The sequence below is a fragment of the Anser cygnoides genome, chromosome 12, assembly GCF_040182565.1.
Source record: "Anser cygnoides isolate HZ-2024a breed goose chromosome 12, Taihu_goose_T2T_genome, whole genome shotgun sequence".
In the NCBI taxonomy this organism is placed as follows: Eukaryota; Metazoa; Chordata; class Aves; order Anseriformes; family Anatidae; genus Anser; species Anser cygnoides.
The window spans coordinates 17,192,908-17,212,070 of record NC_089884.1 but is presented as its reverse complement, the minus strand read 5'-3'; the positions used below and the strand labels follow the sequence as shown (position 1 = coordinate 17,212,070).

General features: G+C 36.5%; 1 protein-coding gene and 1 long non-coding RNA gene across 9 annotated transcripts in view; one reads left to right on the top strand and one right to left on the bottom strand.

The window, feature by feature from the left end:
- LOC106045268 (uncharacterized) overlaps nt 1-4,573 on the bottom strand; it is a 312,839-nt gene extending 308,266 nt beyond the window's left edge. For 3 of the 7 annotated variants that reach the window (XM_067004462.1, XM_067004463.1, XM_013195656.3), the window contains exons 1-2: nt 3,931-4,164; nt 3,200-3,266 (exon numbers count right to left, since the gene is read on the bottom strand). In XM_067004462.1, the coding sequence (XP_066860563.1) occupies nt 3,200-3,266; nt 3,931-4,026 (163 nt within the window). In that variant the 5' untranslated portion in view covers nt 4,027-4,164. Of the gene's footprint in view, nt 1-3,199; nt 3,267-3,930; nt 4,165-4,433 lie in introns of those variants that run through there. The other 4 variants (XM_013195666.3, XM_013195665.3, XM_013195658.3 and 1 more) reach the window with 3 other exon arrangements.
- On the top strand, nt 3,988-18,387 carry LOC106045275 (uncharacterized). 2 transcript variants are annotated; one of them, XR_001212695.3, is made up of 4 exons: nt 3,988-4,062; nt 5,229-5,364; nt 7,115-7,225; nt 17,671-18,387. It is a non-coding gene; the product is annotated as an uncharacterized lncRNA (long non-coding RNA). The 2 variants fall into 2 exon arrangements; XR_001212697.3 differs by lacking the exon at nt 3,988-4,062 and adding an exon at nt 4,688-4,817.
- The last annotated feature ends 776 nt before the right edge of the window (nt 18,388-19,163 follow it).

Sequence of the window (19,163 nt, the reverse complement as noted above, 5' to 3'; positions counted from 1 at the left end):
ACCTACTACTAAAATATGTAATATATGTTAAAACATTTTATTTTCCAAAAAAGCAATTCCTGTAGCCCCATATCACTAAAAGCAAAGGAACTTTGAAAAACATACCAAACATAACATATAGAGTGATCACAAAGGAGTGATCTAGAACTATATCTAGACCATATTAAGCATTATGGGTGCTTCAAAATACTGCCTAAAACAAGGAACCTATAACAGTTGTAAAATTGTTTATCTCATCCCACTTGAAATACCATGCAAATATATTTAATAACTAGCAATTACAGCTTCTATGAAGAAGTACAAATGCAGGGACACACGCTTAAAAGTACAGTTCATCCATCTTCACTCTGCCTCTTTATAGCTCCCTAATCCTAAAAACCTAGTTCCAGATCTTTGTGTTTTCTAAACCTATGTTCAAGTCCATGCTTCCTCCGAGAAACGTTAGCTAATGCTTTCTACACAAGCCCAGTGTGACCATAAGTGCAACAGTAGCTCCCATTGCCTGGCAAGAAGTGAGGCACTTCATGATAGTCCGGCTAGTCACACGAGCCAGCAGTAATATACAACAGGACTGCCAAATGCATTTCATATGGTCTACATGAAGTCTGGCAGACCTCCCATATGGCATCTCAGGGCATAAGTTATAACTGAAGGAAACATTTACCAAAAAAAAAAAAAAAAACACTTACAAACAAAATCGTCGTGTTTCACACAGATCCATCTTAATTCCAGATCCAGAAAGTAAATTGGCATGTACATGTGATTAATTCCAGCACAGACTCGTGAATTTAAAGTACTCATTCTGCGATCATAAATACAATTCTAATGAGTCCAAGTGACTACTTGGATAATGATGTTAAAATTGTTATTAGCTTAAATGAGAAACCTATCTCATCCTAGAGAGTGATGTCAAGGCAATTCCATGTGAAATCTCAAACCTACACATCATCCCCATTTAGCACATCCACATATTTGTTACCATTCAAGCCAAAGAGATTAACAAACCCACAATAAAATCTGTTGATACCTTAGCGGATGTCACTTCAACTTTGGTTTATCGTGTCCTGTGAAATGCCCCTCTCTTTACTATGTTACTATTTGAAGCATCTCAGAACAAGGTAGGTAGTAGCCCTTCTCCCTTCCTCCCACTTTTTACCCACAACAGAATACTATATTGATTTTCTCATCAGTGGCAAGCACAGATACATCTTTTCTTCAGAGCTTGATTTTTGTGTTAAGCTGACAGTAAAAATACCATATGCCAAATATGAAATATCCAAGAATTAGGATCAAGATTGACAAGTTTGTTCCCACTACTAGTGTATAACACGTTTAATTTTAAAGAAAGCAACCCATTCAAACAGTAACCAATTCCTTTTAGAATTTTTCTTTCCATAGCAACAGCTTGGACTGGTAGTCAAGTAGCCCAATCTTCATCAAGATATATCCAGTGAATAAAAGCCTGTAGAAGGCCAATGGATTGTATGTAGAGTTGTTTTATATATTTATGTTAAAATTCATCTTATGACAGAAATTTGGAAGCATGTGACATTCTATAAACAGATCAAGTTTTGATACAGTCTTATTTCCAATGTGCATTTGGCCTGAGGAGAAAGGACTGAGGGCAAGTTCTCAATTTTTATGGTATCTAAAATCAACATAATTTTCAAACGCATCTTAAGTACTAGCTACTTTACGCTGCTGCCACTTTGATATGAACACTTAGAAAAGTATTTAAAAATTCATATTCACATCCAATGTAATTGCCATTTAAGTCAGGAATTTACTTTTTAATAAACACATTCTTGAGCTGGTAACAGTAAAAGCATCATTCAAACATCATTTCCTGTACTAAATTTTACCCATATTAGCAGACTTAGCAAAGCATCAACCACAAACATGTTGGTGATAGAAATTTCCTAATGCAAGCAGTCTTTATAGATTTCTGCTATTTCAGCGCGGGTCTCCAAGGACCATTTGAATCCATATTAATTTCCTTTCTGGCAGTTATGCGGCTATGTATGAACTGCACTATTTCACTTTTAATCTGTCAGTAATTTAGTAATGTGTAAACTAATTATGCACAGATATTAATGTAATCAGTTTGGGGAGCTATAAAATCAATGTATTTTTACAGACTGCGTTAAATAGAATTGTGTTATTATAATCATATATCTGTTACAGATAATGTTATGGAATTAAAATAATTGTGATCCATGCATTGATGCACATTCCCACAATCCATCCAGTGATACGATATTATAATTTTCTATAGCAGATAGGTCAGGTTTTTCAGTAACATTAAAATTAAAACTGACTGAAAATACTCTATGGCTCCCTATTAAGAAATATAATTTTGATGACATCTCAGGTTTCCTACAGTGAACTAGAAATGAACTGGCTAATAACATTTCATCTATAATTCAACACAAATATTCACCCTCACTCCGACAGAAAATGTGCAGGAGAGACTGTAGCTACCACTCAGCACCGGGCCACATAACTTAACCAAGAATCACATTTAAAGCATCACATAGCAAGTCATGAAAATGATCAAGCATGCATATCCAGTCATATCCAGATGTACGACCATAGACCAGCTGTCCGCAGGGGCATGGCAACCAGGGTGCACTGCCAGAGCCTGGCGTGGCTGTCAGGTACCCAGCTGCCACTCGCTATGCAGTCATGCCTCTGCCTCAGCTCCACCTCTTGAACATCTCCTGTGTTTATTCTACATGCTAATTCCTCCATTTTCTGCTATACAGGTCGCTCAAGGCATGGGTTTCACATGTGAAATTCAATAATTAATGCCTTCCACCAGCTGTGCTTATCACAGGCACATGCATCAGGGCAAGCAGAGCAGACAAGAAGAAAGTGGTCCTGAAGTTACCTCAGCAGTTAAGACCCCATCTCCCCTTTTCCCAGCTAACAACTACCAAGCCAAAGGAACTGAATTATTTTTGAGGAGAGCAATGTTCCTCTCAGGTCTATTTGAAAACATCATTTAATTCAGAGCTCTGCCACGCTGTGAGAACCACTTCCCACATAACCACAGCATTTCTCCCACTCCCTTCCAAAGGCTCAATTAAATAACGTGCTAAAGTTACACAGCACAGTGAATGCAGCCAGCCATGAGGTGCTGCCAGGCGGCCTGGTCTTTCCCCTCTCCCAGCCTGCCTGCAACCTCTCCACTGCTCACCCCTCACAGGCAGGTCGAGGTCAGCACAGACAAGCACTTGGCAGGCTCCTTGAGGCCTAACACCGACCTGCAAAGATAAGCACAGTGTACTGATGAGTGAATTTGTACTCGCTGCTGGTGAAATTAGTGTGGTTTTTTTTACAGGTGAAAGATATCAAAACCTCATGCTTTCTGTTCTAGCCCTATATTAATTTACAGCTATAAATTAATTTTTTCATGTGTATTATTAACAGTACCTTTTACAGAAAAAAACGCAGGTTAAATTTGCAGAGCATACAGCTGTGTTCTGGTGCCCTGTTTTGGGAAAAGGGCTTCACAGAATTAACCAGAACTTCAAACCCAGCTGGCAGTAAAAAAAAGCCACTTGTCACTGTGAAAACAAGTTACCACAGACCTCCAAACACCATTCACAATCTCACACCAACCTGGTTTAAAAACAAAACCAAACAAAGCAAAGCAAAACAAAGAAAAAAAAATCAACCACCTGCCACAACAGATGCTTTGAGGGATAGAAGTAAACAGCAACACACACATCCCACAATGTTTACATCCATATGGAACAAAAAACAAAATGATGGATTTAAAACAGCAACAAACCAGCTACTTTCACCTAGCGCTTGTCGAACAATAGTGCCCATTTGATCCCCACATTGGATCCTCTCCTTGAATTTCCACACCGAAGACCCCAGGTGCAGCAGCGGGAGCAGCATGGGGCCGACACCCTGCCTCACCTGGTGGGGACGGCGTGCTGACAGGATGGCACCAGACCACAATGCACTGACCCACACCTGCCCCTCATGCCCCACCACAGGATCCCCACAGGCCATGCCACCACACCTCAGTGAGGAGAGACTGCTCGACAGGTACAAAATACAGAGGGATGAGAGTGTCAGCACATCAAAAAGCTGCAGCTGCTCTCCTTGCCATGGCCTGAAGGAAAACCACGGGCTGGCACAGTTCTGGAAGGTTCCTCCCACCTGCTCCCTCAGGCTTCCTCCTTTGCGAGTTCTGAGCTAGGCCTGGTTGCCATCTTGCACCTCACAAGCAGCCATGGGACATGGGGCACCACCTTGTCATCCAAAAGCAGCAGGCCTTGGTGCAGCGCACCAGCTTTCCCACCAAGAAAGGGCAAAGCTAGGGGAGGGGCCCCCTCACATGCCACCCGCATGGTAGCTGCCTCTAAGCCCCTTAAAACAGAAACCTCACTGGGAAGAAAACAGGCTCAGCATCATACCTGCCACAGCAGGGAGACGACGCTGGCTGCCACATGCTGGGACTGCCTCATGGCAGGCAGGGAGGCAGCAAGATGCCTGACAGAGAGCCTAGTGGCAGGTGTGACACACTCCTCTGCACCTGAGGCTCAGTGGGGCTGCCTCTCACCTGTGGCTTCAAGACCTTCAGGAAAACAAGGTGGCCAAGAAGCAGCGTGGTGGTGTTTGACCACAAAACAGCCTCACTAGCATTGTCAGTAAAACAGCACACAAAAATGTCGTTCATCATCACCTTTGCCAAGCATGGTGGCAGAAGTGTTCATTCTGCCTCTGTTTTACTGTAATTTGTTGCAAGTCCTGTGGAAACAAGAAAGTAAACACTTAAGGCCTGTGAATTCTGTGGAAAGGTGAGAGCAGCTTGGGGCGGTGCCCAGGCAGTGTGCTGGGCTCTGGGCACCTCAGTGGTGCTGGCTGGTGTGGGTGAGGCATGAGGGTCCTGGGGTGGCTGGGCAGCAGGGGTGTGGGCAGGAAGCCAAGAGGGACCATGCTCCCAGGCAAGCTGAGGGGGTGGATGGCGGAAAGAAGATGAGGTTCTAGGGATCTGGAGAGAACTCCTCAGAGATTGTTATAAACCCTGATAGCACTGGAGTTGTTGGACTTGAAAACAGGATGGAGAAAAGGAACCATTCTGCAGTCTTAGAGGGCAGAGGGGAGATTTGTTTTCAATCTTTTTGTATCTTTAAAGCATTTATTTTTCTTGCATTTGAATATAAACCAGCTTTGTAACTAAGCACTTGTCTTGTGCACTCATCTTCAAGGAAATGGGAGAGCACTTCTGCGGCCTCCACAGCAATTTGTTATACCAACTGTTAGCACAGATGGGAACGGTTTAACCTCAGATAATACAACTTGTGGAGGAATAGTCAATAAATACTCATTTAAGGATCAGTCTAGGTAAGAATAATGCAAGAATGAGTGTCATTTATTTATAGTAACTACTGTATATTGATTTGATTAATTTCAAATCAAATTATAATGTAAAAAATATGCATGATAAAAAAACTTTTCCTTGCTGGAGTAACTCTTTCGGCTAAATTTCAGTAGCACTCAGTTCTGCAATAGACAGATAGTGACTCTAGCAGATAAAATGTCTCAGAGGAGCTCCTCTCAGCCACTACAACACACGTTATTCCTTGTAGAATAGGCTTATCTAAAGATACTACTTGCCTATACAACTGAAGCCAAAAATATTTCCAAAAGTAAAAGTAAATGGAAGCAGGGAAATTTGGCAAATTCTCATGTTGGCAAACATTATTTGCAAAAGGTTCAGTGGAGAGGAATGTAACAAGGAAAGAAACCAACAGCATGCAGAAACATGAAACCTGAGAAAAAAGCTTTCTAGTTCAACTTTACATCTCTACCTGCCCTCATGCCAGGTTAGGCTGCCTTCTGCTTACATATCAGCAAATGGATGAAAGCAAATATTTTAAGTGAGCATGAAAAGGATCAACTTACTTCACTGCCTGTCTTCCCTCTGAATTTGGACTGTTGTGTGTCAGACTTTTATACCATCAAACAGTTCTACCCATTATCTTTTATATAGATGGGAAAATCTTTAACAAACTACCACATGCATTTAAAAAGAAAAAAAAAAAAAGAAAAGAAATAATTCAAAATTATCCAGAAAAGTAAACTCTTCCTCCCACACCAGGTACTAGTTCTTAAAATATGCTGAAATGTAGATACTGCTGAAGTTAAAACATACTTTTGTTTGCAGTGCATGCACAGACAAGCTAATTAGGCAGGGATTGTGTCCTTTTATTTTTATAATTCCAGTTTTAGGAGCAGAGCATTTGATTTATTACATGAAGGTATTTTTATAGGCACAAGTACTACTGCTCTTTAGGACACGGGGAACATCACAGCCCATTTAATTTACACAGGAGATGTTAGTACTATTTAATGGCATGTAAACATTTTATAAGGTAAGCTCAAATAACCGGAGATTTTTTTTAATATACTTCAGCGAAAAGGTTCACAAATGGATTTTCGTTCTACTTTATTGGACCAATCTCTGTTATTGCATCAGAAGTGAATCGAGTTTTAAAAGGTGTTAAGAGTTTTCAATATATTTTGTGACACTGAACAGAATCAGAAAGCATACATAAAACAACCAATGCGTGAATTAATTCCAGAACTAGTATAACAGCACACACTCAAATCATATGTAATTGTGGTTTTGAGCAATAATTGCAATGGACTATGAATGCTATTTTCATTCTATTTCTTCCTTGATATCATAATTTTACACAATCCTAGATAGAAGCATTTTAAATATACTTTGTCACTATTATTATTAATTTTTCACAATAGGATTTTTAAGGAGTGGCAATATCTTTTCTTAGAAAAGACCAACTGATGCAGTTGAAAACAACAGGGTAGTTTTAAAAAATGTGAGTATTGTATTAAAAGAAATTCCTTCTTACTACAAACTTTGCCATGTATTTTTACTGTCACCATGTTTACTGCAATAACACTAACACTTTACTATTTCTACTGTTGCATCCAAACTAAGCTTGTGTGAGTTTTATAAAAATCAAAAGATACAATTTTTTCTGGTGTGTTTACATTATAAAGATATCAAGGTCAGAACTATTGCTTGTTTTAACAAGGATGTTTATTTATTTATTTTCCAATTTTAAAGGCAAAACAATTAAGTGGACTTCAGTAGGAATCTGTGGAATAGCTAAGAAACATGACCAAGCAACTCAGATATCACTTCATTGTCAAAATAATTTCACTTGCGGAGACAAAGGTAAGACAATAGCAAATAATTTACACAAGTAGTGGTATAACTGCATTTTCTCCTCTTCAGCGAATGGGTAAGGAAGTGCATGGGTAAGGAAGATGAAAACTGCAGCCTGTTTTCTGCTATTTCTTATGAAAAGCATGGAAAAATCTGTAGATCCCCTATACATTAAAAGAGAATTTGTATAACTTTGATGAAAAAAGGAATTCTGCCCCAGTCCCGTACTATGACTTTTTATAAAGTGGAAGGGAGACATTTCTTGGAAGACTAAGAAAGAGTACTGAAAGTTCTGGTTCTTTCATTTATGCCACGTCCTCCCTCGTGGGAATGGTGTGTTTCAGTTGTTGTTCTATTGTGCTATAACAAGAGTAATTGTGCTGACTTTGGGAAAGCATTCAATAAAGAAAAATATGATTATCTGATACTGACATAAGGCAAAATGAAATAATTGTGTCAACACTAGTTTGGTTAAAACAACATGCCTAAAAACCTACTTAAGTGAAAGTGCTGTAAATACAAGTGTTGAATATTAACTTTATGAGGTGCTTAACTGCACTGGATTGTAATGAATTATCTAGTTCTAGTGATGCTTTGACACATTTCAAATGAGAACCATAAGGAGTTAACTTACGGTCTTTAGTCCTTTTCAATATGTTCAGTGACAATATAAGATCCCATTCATTTCCCAAGGTATAGTCATTTTCAATAACATTTCATTGTAAAATACATGAGTATTTCTCCACCTAAAAATATCTGTGTTTGGATAAATATTGGTACAACAGAATGTTTCCATATGCAAAAGTAATTTCATTTGCTCTGTGATTCATTAAAAACCACTAAAATGTATCTTTTTTGCCATTGTATTCTATTTTTCTCAACAATTAACGTATAAGTCTGTTCTTTTCATGTTTCTTCTGCCTTGAAGTTTTACATGTCAGGGATAAAAGGATTGGCAGAGCACAGCTTTTCTAGCTGTCCTGCTTTCACTGAATAATCAATGCATATATATGGCAGTTTAAAGAGAAAATACTACACGACTCTACTATCTATACATATTGCATGTACTTCTGTTGATAACCAAGGAGTGGATTTACACTGGTATATACTTTGAAACTTGGGGTATTTTATATTTAAAGCAATATCCTAATCTTGGCCTCAATTTTTACAGTATGCATTATTTTTATGTAGGAATATACTGTGTCTTCTTGTTCATCTTTACTAATGATGGTCTAAATAATAGCCTCCCTCCTGCTGTCATGTGCAGTTTTGCTAAAACACAACTTGTTCTATCACACAAAACTCCCCTATCATATTCTCAGAGAAGAAATAAAGTACAAAGCTGGTCAAAAACTCTGTTCATGGGAAAAGTTCCTTCTTTAATTTTTTCTGTTGTCTTTCATTATAAAACACACACATTTTCATCTGTCCAAATGATCCAGCAAACTCAGCAGCAAAAGCTAATATCCTAGTGGAAGGCCTGGAACAGCTACGTCTTGTACATGGAGTAGCATAATGATCAGGCTCCTTCTGTGACAGCAGGGATGGCATGCTATGAGACTTACCCCATTCTTCAGATTGGCAACGGTTCATCAACCATATTTCAGATAGGCTAAAGTAGCCTCTATGACTATTTAAAGATGTGGATACATCAGACTCTGCATTCCATGACACAAAGATCTGCTATAGGTATATGGCTCCAGAGGCCATATACTGTTACCCCTCCTTATACTGAGTCATTTCTCACCCTGCAAATAATCCAGCTGGAATCAAAAAAGGTGTTTTCAATGAGATTTAAGCAAGTCTACTCTTGTGTTTAAGTGCTTCATTGGATGGATGCCTTAATTTTCCCGTTTGCAATCCTATCCAATAGCCATTGTAATCAGTGGAATAGAATTCTATTGTCTTCAGTGAGCTCTTGATCAAATTTTATTATTGCAAGTTCTTTATCCAGATACTTTTCTCATTGTACATAACTACTTGCTGCTTTTTTTTTTTTTTAATATAAAGGTAAATATCTGTTCTGCCAAAAATTTATTGCAAACCTGGAATTTTATCTTACTTATTGTATTACAAAAATGCTGAAACTATATAAAGCTGGATGATGACTAATAAACCAACAAAGGCCACTTGTATTTTGTAAAGATAATTTTGGATCTTAGCCGCAACTTTAAAAAACGGTAACTTCTAGAAAAAAAGTATGAAATTAAGAAATCTAATAAACTAGTTTTCTGCTTTGATATTGTTCTTCAAATTCATATTTATTCCAGATGCCTTAAAATAATTAGCTGCCTCAAATAGTAGCTGAATGAGTTAAGTAATTTTTCTTCAATATCTATGATATTCTGGGTGTCCTTAAGCAAATGACCATGGTTATTCTACACTGAGGTAACTCCACATATTGTCTACTCCAAACTGGTTATTTAAAATCCTAGATACATACAAATATAAATACATTATTCGGTGTTTGTTTCATACATGCCATTTTTCATTAATTCATTTAAAAGCATTTAAAAGAATGAGCTATCAGTATTCCATTTCACAAGTACTAACTTGAATTACAAAAAGATAAAATAAGTACTAAAAAAATTGCTGGGAAATCAGAAGAAAAGTTGGGAATAGAACTCAGTCTTATGAATCCCAAGACTCTGCCCTATCTTCTAGACAATACTGCTTCCTGTAGTTTTGTATGCATACATATTTGCATGTGAGATGTCTGTCTGGGAAAGAAAACACCTTAAAATAGCCAATAGCTGTGCCGCAGTACTAAGCTTGCTAGTGCTCTTGTTTTGATAATGTCTGCACTGCATAGACACATTGCCAAAGACTTGTAGTGTAAAACACGTTTCATTACCAGTAGTTATGAGAGCATATCAGTTTATGGGGAAGATTGTGCAGGTGGCAGTGAGTGTTATAAATATTTACGCTACTGCAAAGGAAAACTACCTCCTGAAGGTGTTGGAAAGAGGGTCTCTGTTTTAAAAAGATGTTGAAATCCATCCTCACCTTTTTTACCTGACTTTAAATCATTGAACAGACTTTCAGTGTCTATGCATCTTGTGGGATTTTTTACCATCAGCAAAAATTGAGCTTTCAGTGTTCCCAAAGTATTCATTAAAAGCACGTCTATGTTAACCCTATGGAAATGACTGATCACCTTATTTCTGTAATCCTGTGACAAATCATCACTGGCATGAGGTGCAAAAAATGCAAGTAATAGTTGAAAAAATAATTGTAAAGAAAATTGCTTCCATGATATACTGTACTTCCTGGAAAATGTGGCATAATGGTCATGAATTTAAAAGCAAATGCTAGTGAAAAGAGCTGCAATGTAAAGATATTTTCCACACCTTTTCTTTTGTATTGAATATTTCTGTATGTTATTTGTCATTAACCTAGAAGGACTGTAATTTTCTTGTGATACCTCCAGAACCTCTTTGATCATTATAAGTCTTGTCTATAATAATTTCTTAACGTCTATTTAGAAAGCATAGTAGGATAATCTGTGTCCCATGTAAAAAGCAGAGAAATATTCACATACTCCCATGTGAGTTCATGAGCAATGCCTTCTGGATTTAAGTCAGAACCCTCTCCACTAGCTCACATTCCCTGACACTTACTCACGTCACTAAGAGAATTTAATTTACATCTTAAATGCGTTTCCTGAATTGAACCCAGCTCCTTTTGATGGAACTTCCTCTAAATCATTTAAGCTTCTTCTAGAGTTGCATAGCCAGCTTCTGAAGCCAGTGTTTTCAGAGCTAGCTGTTACATATAAAATTTCATAAAAAATCAGGTATCATTTTGGACATATTTTAAAATCCATATTGTTTTAAATCAGTTTTTGTTTTGAGGCCATGAGTCACACTCCTAACATAATGAAGCTTACAGTGTCCTTTAATGGATTTTAAACTGCAGCATGAGTTCTACTTAGGCACTTTGCTTGTTTTCTAGTTTATTCTCAAACTCTGCAAGAGTAATGTTAGGAAATCTTGTAACTGAAGCCAACATCAAGAAAAAAATCAGGAAATGTTTGCAATTTTGGTTCACTATAACTCATTTTCAGAACACAAATTCCCTTTCTTTGTACACATAAACGTCATGTGAAGGGCACATAAAAGTTTAGTGAAAGGGGCCCTATTAAAAGCAACAGTGACATTAAGCATGAGCAATGAATAAAATGTATAATTTCAGAATCATAAAAACACATAGTTTCATTAGACTGGTGTGTGGTAGTTCTCTCCTGTGTCTCAGAAGAGTTGGTATTGATCTGACTATGAAGCTGTGACAATAAAACTGTACTCTATTGACTGCAGCTGCAGGGTCTCCAAATATTATTTATCGAGGCAAGCAGAACAGCAAAGCAAAAGCACTGCCCCAGTAATAAGTGGTAATTGCTGGGAAGTGAGGCATTGCACTCCCTATTGACCCTTGCATCCTGAAATTTCAATGGATTATATTTAACTCCATTAGGATTGGCATTATCAAATTACATAAACCACATTATAGAACAACCAGCCTCAGTTTAGATCATTGATTTTCGATTATACTGATCTTCCATATGCTTCAGAAGTTGCTTCTATTACCACTGATATGATATCAATGTTGATTTGTAGGGGTGGAAGGACTGTTTTATTACAATGAGATAAATGGCACAGAAGGAAAAAAAAAGTAACCACTGCCCTAACAATGGTCCTGCTAACAGAAGGACCTAAGTTTTCCTGTAAATTGAAATTTTTGTACATTAAAGATTGTGTACCTTACAATGAGAATGACTAGCATAAAATTTACATACATTTCTAAAAGCTCTGATGCTTCCTTTTTTGTGTGTGTTAAAGGTGTTAAATCTTTAGTGTTAAATTCTCACTCTGTGTAGATCTATATATTAACAGTTAAGCTGTCAAGTTTCTGGTATGATGTGTTAACGTTTTAAGATAAAATATAATTTAATGGAATATCTCATTAATACCTGGTTGTATAGCTACCACCAAGGTGCAGCAATATGAACTTTTAAGTCATCCAAATTGGTATGTTCTCAAAGTAATTAAATTATCAAGGGTTTATCATATTCTTCTTACCTTCTATCAAAGTGACTCTTCATTGAAGTGAACTTTTTACAGAGCTCTAAGGTTCACAAAATTTTGATTATAAACCTAATTCAGAGAAGATGTATGTTTATTATAGCAGTTTGCTAAAGTTCTTTAAAGAGTCATGAGTTTAACTCCAGGGAGTACTAGCTTATTCATGATAACTGGACTCGGGTGATGTCCACTACATATATATATATTTTTTTTTCTGAAGGTTACAGTGAGTTTAATGCATTGTACTAGGTATCATCTTTTTCTTTCTAGTTATTTCTTCAAAGATTTTAGATTTTGTCTGTGTGCGTAAACTGTCTAATGCTCTAGTTAGAAGAACCACTTGGAAGGCTTAAAAAAAATGTCTGTAAAGAAAAAAATAATAAAGAGTTTAAGAGGCATTGATAAAAAGCTCCCTATTTATAAAAGTGATGATTAAAAGTCTCTCTCAATGCTCACCCATTCATTTCCATTAGAGTTCAATGTGAAGATTAGTTTCCAATACTAATTATTCCAACTTGCAATCTTTCTTCCTTTTTCTTGATGTCAAATGAACGTGGCTACAAAAGTTACCGGTATTTTGCAACACTCAAAAGGTTCTGCCCCAGTAGGAATTTCATCCTCAATTTCCAACACTAAATTATGACATATTATAAACTTTTCGGATAAATTCATGTCTGAAAGCTGTCAGAATAGAACAAATTAATTCAGAAAGATGGAAATTATTTTGAAGAGCATTTAAACAGTAAGATTTAAGTAAACAAATTCTCAGAAGCATAATAATGTATGGATTGAATGGTGTGGCATTGCAATGGAAAAAAAGTTCTTTAAATGTCAATTGAAAATCACTATAGGGCTATCATTGTCTGAAATTAACTGGATGAGAAATGGCCCAAAGACAGAGAGGAAGATGAAATTCCAATGAAGTTTCAGTATGTTTTTATTGCACAGAAGACCAAATTTTATCTATCAGTATTTCAGATTTTATCCATAAAGTTACATTGTAACTAGTTCTAACCACAGTAAGGAAAAGTTTTTTTTTTCTTTTGTTTTGTTTTAAGCCATTTCACTTAGTAGGAAGCCATCTATTGCTAAATTCTCTTTCATTCTGAGCATGAATATTAATGTTAGGACATAGGCTCATCTCTGCTAAGTACAATTCTTCGTAAAGCATATTTCTCTAATTCATTCAACTTTATATTGAATTTAACAGGCATTTTAGTAATCATGTTTTCCAAATGTATAGGGAACAGCTGAGCAAAATGTCAAGAAAACCACAGTGTATAGAATTTCTGTTTGGTGATAAATGTCTCTCCCTGAGTAGCAAATGTAGCTAGCTGACTCTTTAATGCTATGCTGTAGTTAAATAATAGGTTATAAACAGTCAGGCTAATGACTTCAGTATTATAACAGCTCTAGACCTCCTGGATGTAGCTAATAATTAGCATTGAATGTCATACAGAAATATGTCGTGTTCTGGCCTCTTGATTTTTGTTTCAGTCTTGGCATTTCAGAACCATGATGTACTAAAATAAAGTTGTTAAATTAAGATCCTGAAGAACAAGCTATATTTGGAAGTGTGTACATTTGTAATTTATAACTGGGAAGATATTTGATACTGAATCTGCTTCTAAAAACCCTCAGTACTTTTTAATTGCTATAATCCTATCAATCAAAAATAGAAATTAATTAGGTGATGAAGACTAATAAATACGGTTATGTAAGATATGGATGAAGTATTAAGTACCATGAAACAACAAGGCTTATTTTGTCATTAAGACATACAAAAATCTGAAGCCTGTTTTATCTGACATATCTTGCTTTGACAGAAAGTAGCTTTAAAAAAATTCACAAGGGAGGAAGGGAGGAATGACAACTCTAATGGAATAGAATATATATATATACTAATATATACCCACATCTGAATTACATAGATTTATAAATGCAATATGTGAGATCACTATGACTTACATGGATCTTTTCAGATTACTATAGTTCTAAAAACTTTTGCTTTTTCTGCTTGATTATCTACTTATTTATGTCATTTGAAAGTATATCAGTTTAGTATATAAACATTAGTTTAGGGAAAAAATATTGCAAAAACTATCAGTAAACATTTATTTTATTCTTTGCATATTGATTTCAATAACCATTCAGTAGTTCCAGGACCATTTATTCTTTTCAAAGAGAAGGCTGACACACTGGTTAAGCTACAAGGCTGGTATTCAATTTCCTGCTCCCCCATAGGCCTCTTTTGTGATTTTGCCAATTCACATAGCCACTTTGTACTTTAATTCCCTCTCACTATAGCAGAGACAGTAGTACCTTCTTATATCACAGTTATGTCTTAGGAAACATTAGGACTATGAGATAAGACAACGGAGGTCATGTAAAATGTTTCATACGATGTGACAGATGTAAAATGTTTCATACGATGTGACAGATGCATTTTTTAAGTGGAACCTGCATAAGAATACTCTTTTTGGAGAATATAAGGAACAACTCTATTGTTTGAATGTGTTCCCCTGTTTTATGATGAACCATCCCCTCAAAGAGAGTGCTATAAAAACTGTGATATCGGGAAAAATAAGATGGGGTATACGAACTCACCTTTTTTTCGTTATTCAGTAAAAATATTGCCATTTATTGACAGATTTGCTGAAAGCACATTACTAATTCATTATTAATTTTACTGCTGGATTTTTATTTATTTTTTTTAATTTCCAGGATTTATTTTTGCTAAATGACAAAGATTAAGACTGGTATCCTTGCTAGAGGAAAAGCCTGCTAAAGAAAATCCTGCTTAGTTCATGCTTATGTAGTGATTTGATGAGTGAAGATTGCAATACTCTCCCTCAGTGACAGGGTCAGCTCTGAGAATGAAGTTCACCCTTTTATGTAGCAGAATATTATTTACATATCCCTTGGGCTCTGCTTGTTCTCTTCCCAGTTTACGGAGTGAACTGGGGACCCTGGGAGAACAAATTGTCCATCATTTAAGCATATTGATCCAAATCAGTCTTGTACAATTAGTAGCTCAGTCAAGAGCAGTGTGGTTTCAAAAGGTGGCTATGCCTTCTTCTTGAATGCAGATGTAAAAGTGCTGCGTGCACATATGCACTGACTTTCACAACAATCTCATCTTTCATGTCAACGATAGCCGCACAATCATTTGCAATTGTGGCAGTTTTTTAAGGAGTTATTTCACAATCAAGTAATGTCTCAAATCATGTTTCCTGCGTATATGGTTCTCTTAATGTTTTTATGGAGTAAATAAATGCAGTTTCACTTACTTCCATGAACTTAGCTGGCAGTGGTAAAAAAACTGCATATCAGGTTTATTTTTTTGTAGCATGACTGGTCAAATTCAGGAGCTAAGTTACATATCTGTAATGAGAGCTGAAAAAAATCCAGAGGATTCCTAAAACATTTTAGAAAACACTACTGCCTTGTTCCTATGGCACTTAAATAGCTGCCTATTAAAAGGAAGAATTCTGATTTTGAAAGAAATTACTACAGCTTGGTATCTTGGACTGCAAAATGGGAAACTGTTTTCATTCCATGACTACATTAAAATCTGACAAAATTTAACTGTCTCATAAAGAGCTGTTTATTATTTTATAATTAAAAATATAGATATATTTCAAAGTGATATCAAGCTTATTCACTTAGCATATACTTCACTAGTATTTAGATTTTTCATATTTAAAAGCTTTCTCTAAATCAAAATGCTAGCAAAATGCATTTAGTGTCATTGAATAAAAAGACAAACATCTATGTTACAATCACACTTCCGTAAAATAATAGTATTTGGCTAATCAAGTAAGAACCATTTGAAATAAGTTTTTTCACAACATTGCAGGATATATTAACAAAGACTGAAGGAGACAACAGATTTTATGGGAAAAGAGCAGGAATTATAGTAGGGAATGATACTAAGGAATATCATTTTAAGTGATTTTCTTTAACAAGAGGAATAGCTGGAGGGTTGTGTGAGCAGGCAGTAGCAGCAGCTATTTGAGATCTCTGAGAATTATTCACTGGGAAGCCAGGAGATGTGGAGACATCTGGTCCCTCATGACTAAAGTTTGAGCTGAGAATCCATCAAGATTCAGAAAAGGCTTACTGGTTCTAGGTCCCATATTTTCACTCCCTGCAGGAATGGTACAGCAGTAAGCCAAGGGAACAGACACTTGACAAAGGGATATTCTAAGTACTGAAAGTAGGATTTAATTATTTGAATTTCTGCCGCTGTTTCCCTAATGGCATGTAACAACCTTGTGTGTACCTCAGGTATGTAACTATTGTCACAGTACATGGCTTAGAGGTGCATAGATTGTCTCCTGAGTAAGAAAAATTTTTAGAGTTCCTGCATTTCCTTTAACTGGAGATTAAACCAGTTGTGTCCAGCTGATTTATTATTATTAATTATTATTATTATTATTTAAAAAGAGCTCTTTCCCAAAACTGTTCCCAGAGGTCATGACAAAGCATTTCTAAGGTTGTCTCATGAAATCTCAAAGATTTTCCAGAGATGGCATGCAACAACCCACTTTGCAAGTGATGAGATTGGTTCTAATCTTCTGTCTGGGGGTGGGAAGTTGTTAAAATAGCAGATGTGAGCGAGGCGGGGGTTGTTTGCTTTCTGGTATCTTTTCTATGTGATGCTTTTCAGAGTTATCTGGTGTCATCAGAGTGCTTGACAGGCCTTACATGCAAGTATAATGGCATTATTTGTGCCGTGCTAGTTTAGAAGTGGAGAGTGCAGCTTACAGAGCTTGGATGTAGTAGCAAGGGATAGCATCTTTCGCTAATGTTGCCAATTCGGCAGTTGCTGCCTGACATGCAAACTGACTGACTACCAGGGAATGCATCTCAAGGGGGAAGCAAAGGAAGAAGGCAAGGGGAAGTCTTCTCTTTGGAGATGTGAGACACCAACAGGAAAAATGTACTATTCTGCTGTCATCCTACACTGCTCCTTGAATACTTGATACTGCTGTTTTCTGTGTTGATACTCTACCAAACATAAAAGAAATGCTGTTCAGTCCAGCCTTCATTAGGTAACATGGGAATGTACACTATCATACCATGTCATGAAATTGTTTGATTCAATGTGGATATGTAAGAAGTTGCTGGCATTATAGATAACATCAGCTGGCTCTAGATAAAGCAGCCTGCCCTAAGGGTGGGTGGGAAGGGGAGTGGAATAAGCATTTCAAGTATCTTCACTGCAGTGACTGCCTAGCCTGATCACATAATTTTGTATGAGATAATAAAGAATAAAGAATAAAGATTTCTGTGGTAGAATTAGTCCTGCAACTGCACAATATCTATTTATTTTTAATGTTCTAAAACTCACTCTATTTTTTATTGTAGATCTATGAAGCTTCCATTATGACAAATTCTGTTCCCAGCTTCACAAGCACTGCACAAAAAGCACACAACATGTTGCATGTGTCCAGAACTGCAGTGAGAACCTCTTCATTTAAATGTATTTGTCCTATTCAAGTGATTCAGCATGTAATTAAGGTCTATCGCGTTATAAAAATTAGCCACAGATCACCATTTGTTACAAGTGTGACTCACGGGGGCTAAGCCTGTTTAATATTCTGTCTGGCAGCAAAATGTTCGAGGGCAGAATCCAGATCAATACACACAATTTTTTTTCAGTCTTCCCTGCGGTAGCAGTGTTGTACATTTTGGCATCTCTGTCTTGCCAACTGCAATGAAAGAAATTGTCATTCAAAATAAGACCGATTAAAAACTGATGTCCTTAAAAAAATACCACTGCAGACTTTTTTTTCTTTTGGATCCACCATGTTCAGCAGACCACCATGGCATGAATTGCCATTAATATGTCATTTCCCTTTCCTGTTATCACAATATAAAAGACCTTAGCTCTGACCTTTCTATCAAAACATCCTTTGTTTAGAATGAAAGCTATTCACTGTTAGACCCTTATCTATAGAGCTTAGCCAGCGGATCAAATCCAAAGAGCAGAATTCGTTTACTTTGTATTAAATGAGCTCAGTTAAGAAGTTTCAATTTTGGCAGAAAGGTGCATTAATCACAAGGAAAAGAACAGATCTCACTTTTCACAGCTTCTGGTTTACTTTCAATACAGTTACACAGTAAGGCTTTTGTTCCTTAAAAGTAGCACTGTATTTAAATACAGTAAATATAACAAAATTACCTTCTTAAAATTACACTAGAGTTCCTACAGTACAGGATGTCCATAATGACCTCAGTGTTGCATGACTAACTTTACGGCTTCAAAAAGCTTCTAAATTAGTTTGGACAGATGGGTTTTATCCAGAGGAAATCAATGAGTTTTTGTGAGTCTGACTTAATTTTTATGCAGCCAGTACTTTGAGATGAAATTAAAATATGTATGAAAAACATATTAAAGTTTCCCTTGGGTTCATAGTTGTTTGTACATTTACAAGGTGTTAAAGAGATGATTTAAAAACTAACTATATAAGGGATCAATGCAAGTATACTATGATTTATGGTCTTTCATGACATTTTTGACACTTCTGGCCTAATGTCTTATGTGTTTTGAACCACTAATTATCTTTTAATTCATAAGGGTTTGGTGGGATTTTATAAGTGTAATATAATATATAGAGCTGTATCACATGGAAAGTTTTTAGAAGAAAAACACTTTACAGGTTGTGTTGAGTAGGTAAAAGTTGCAAATAAAGATGTGCCGCACCGGTTAAAAAGCCACTCGGTCACAGTACCCCCAAATGGGGAGGGGTTCCCCACATGCCAGCAAATCTGGCAGATTTTTACCTCACTGTTCAGTACTGAGAGTTAAAATCTGCACAGGTTTTGGGCACACATCACATTTCTACTTGAGCTTTAAA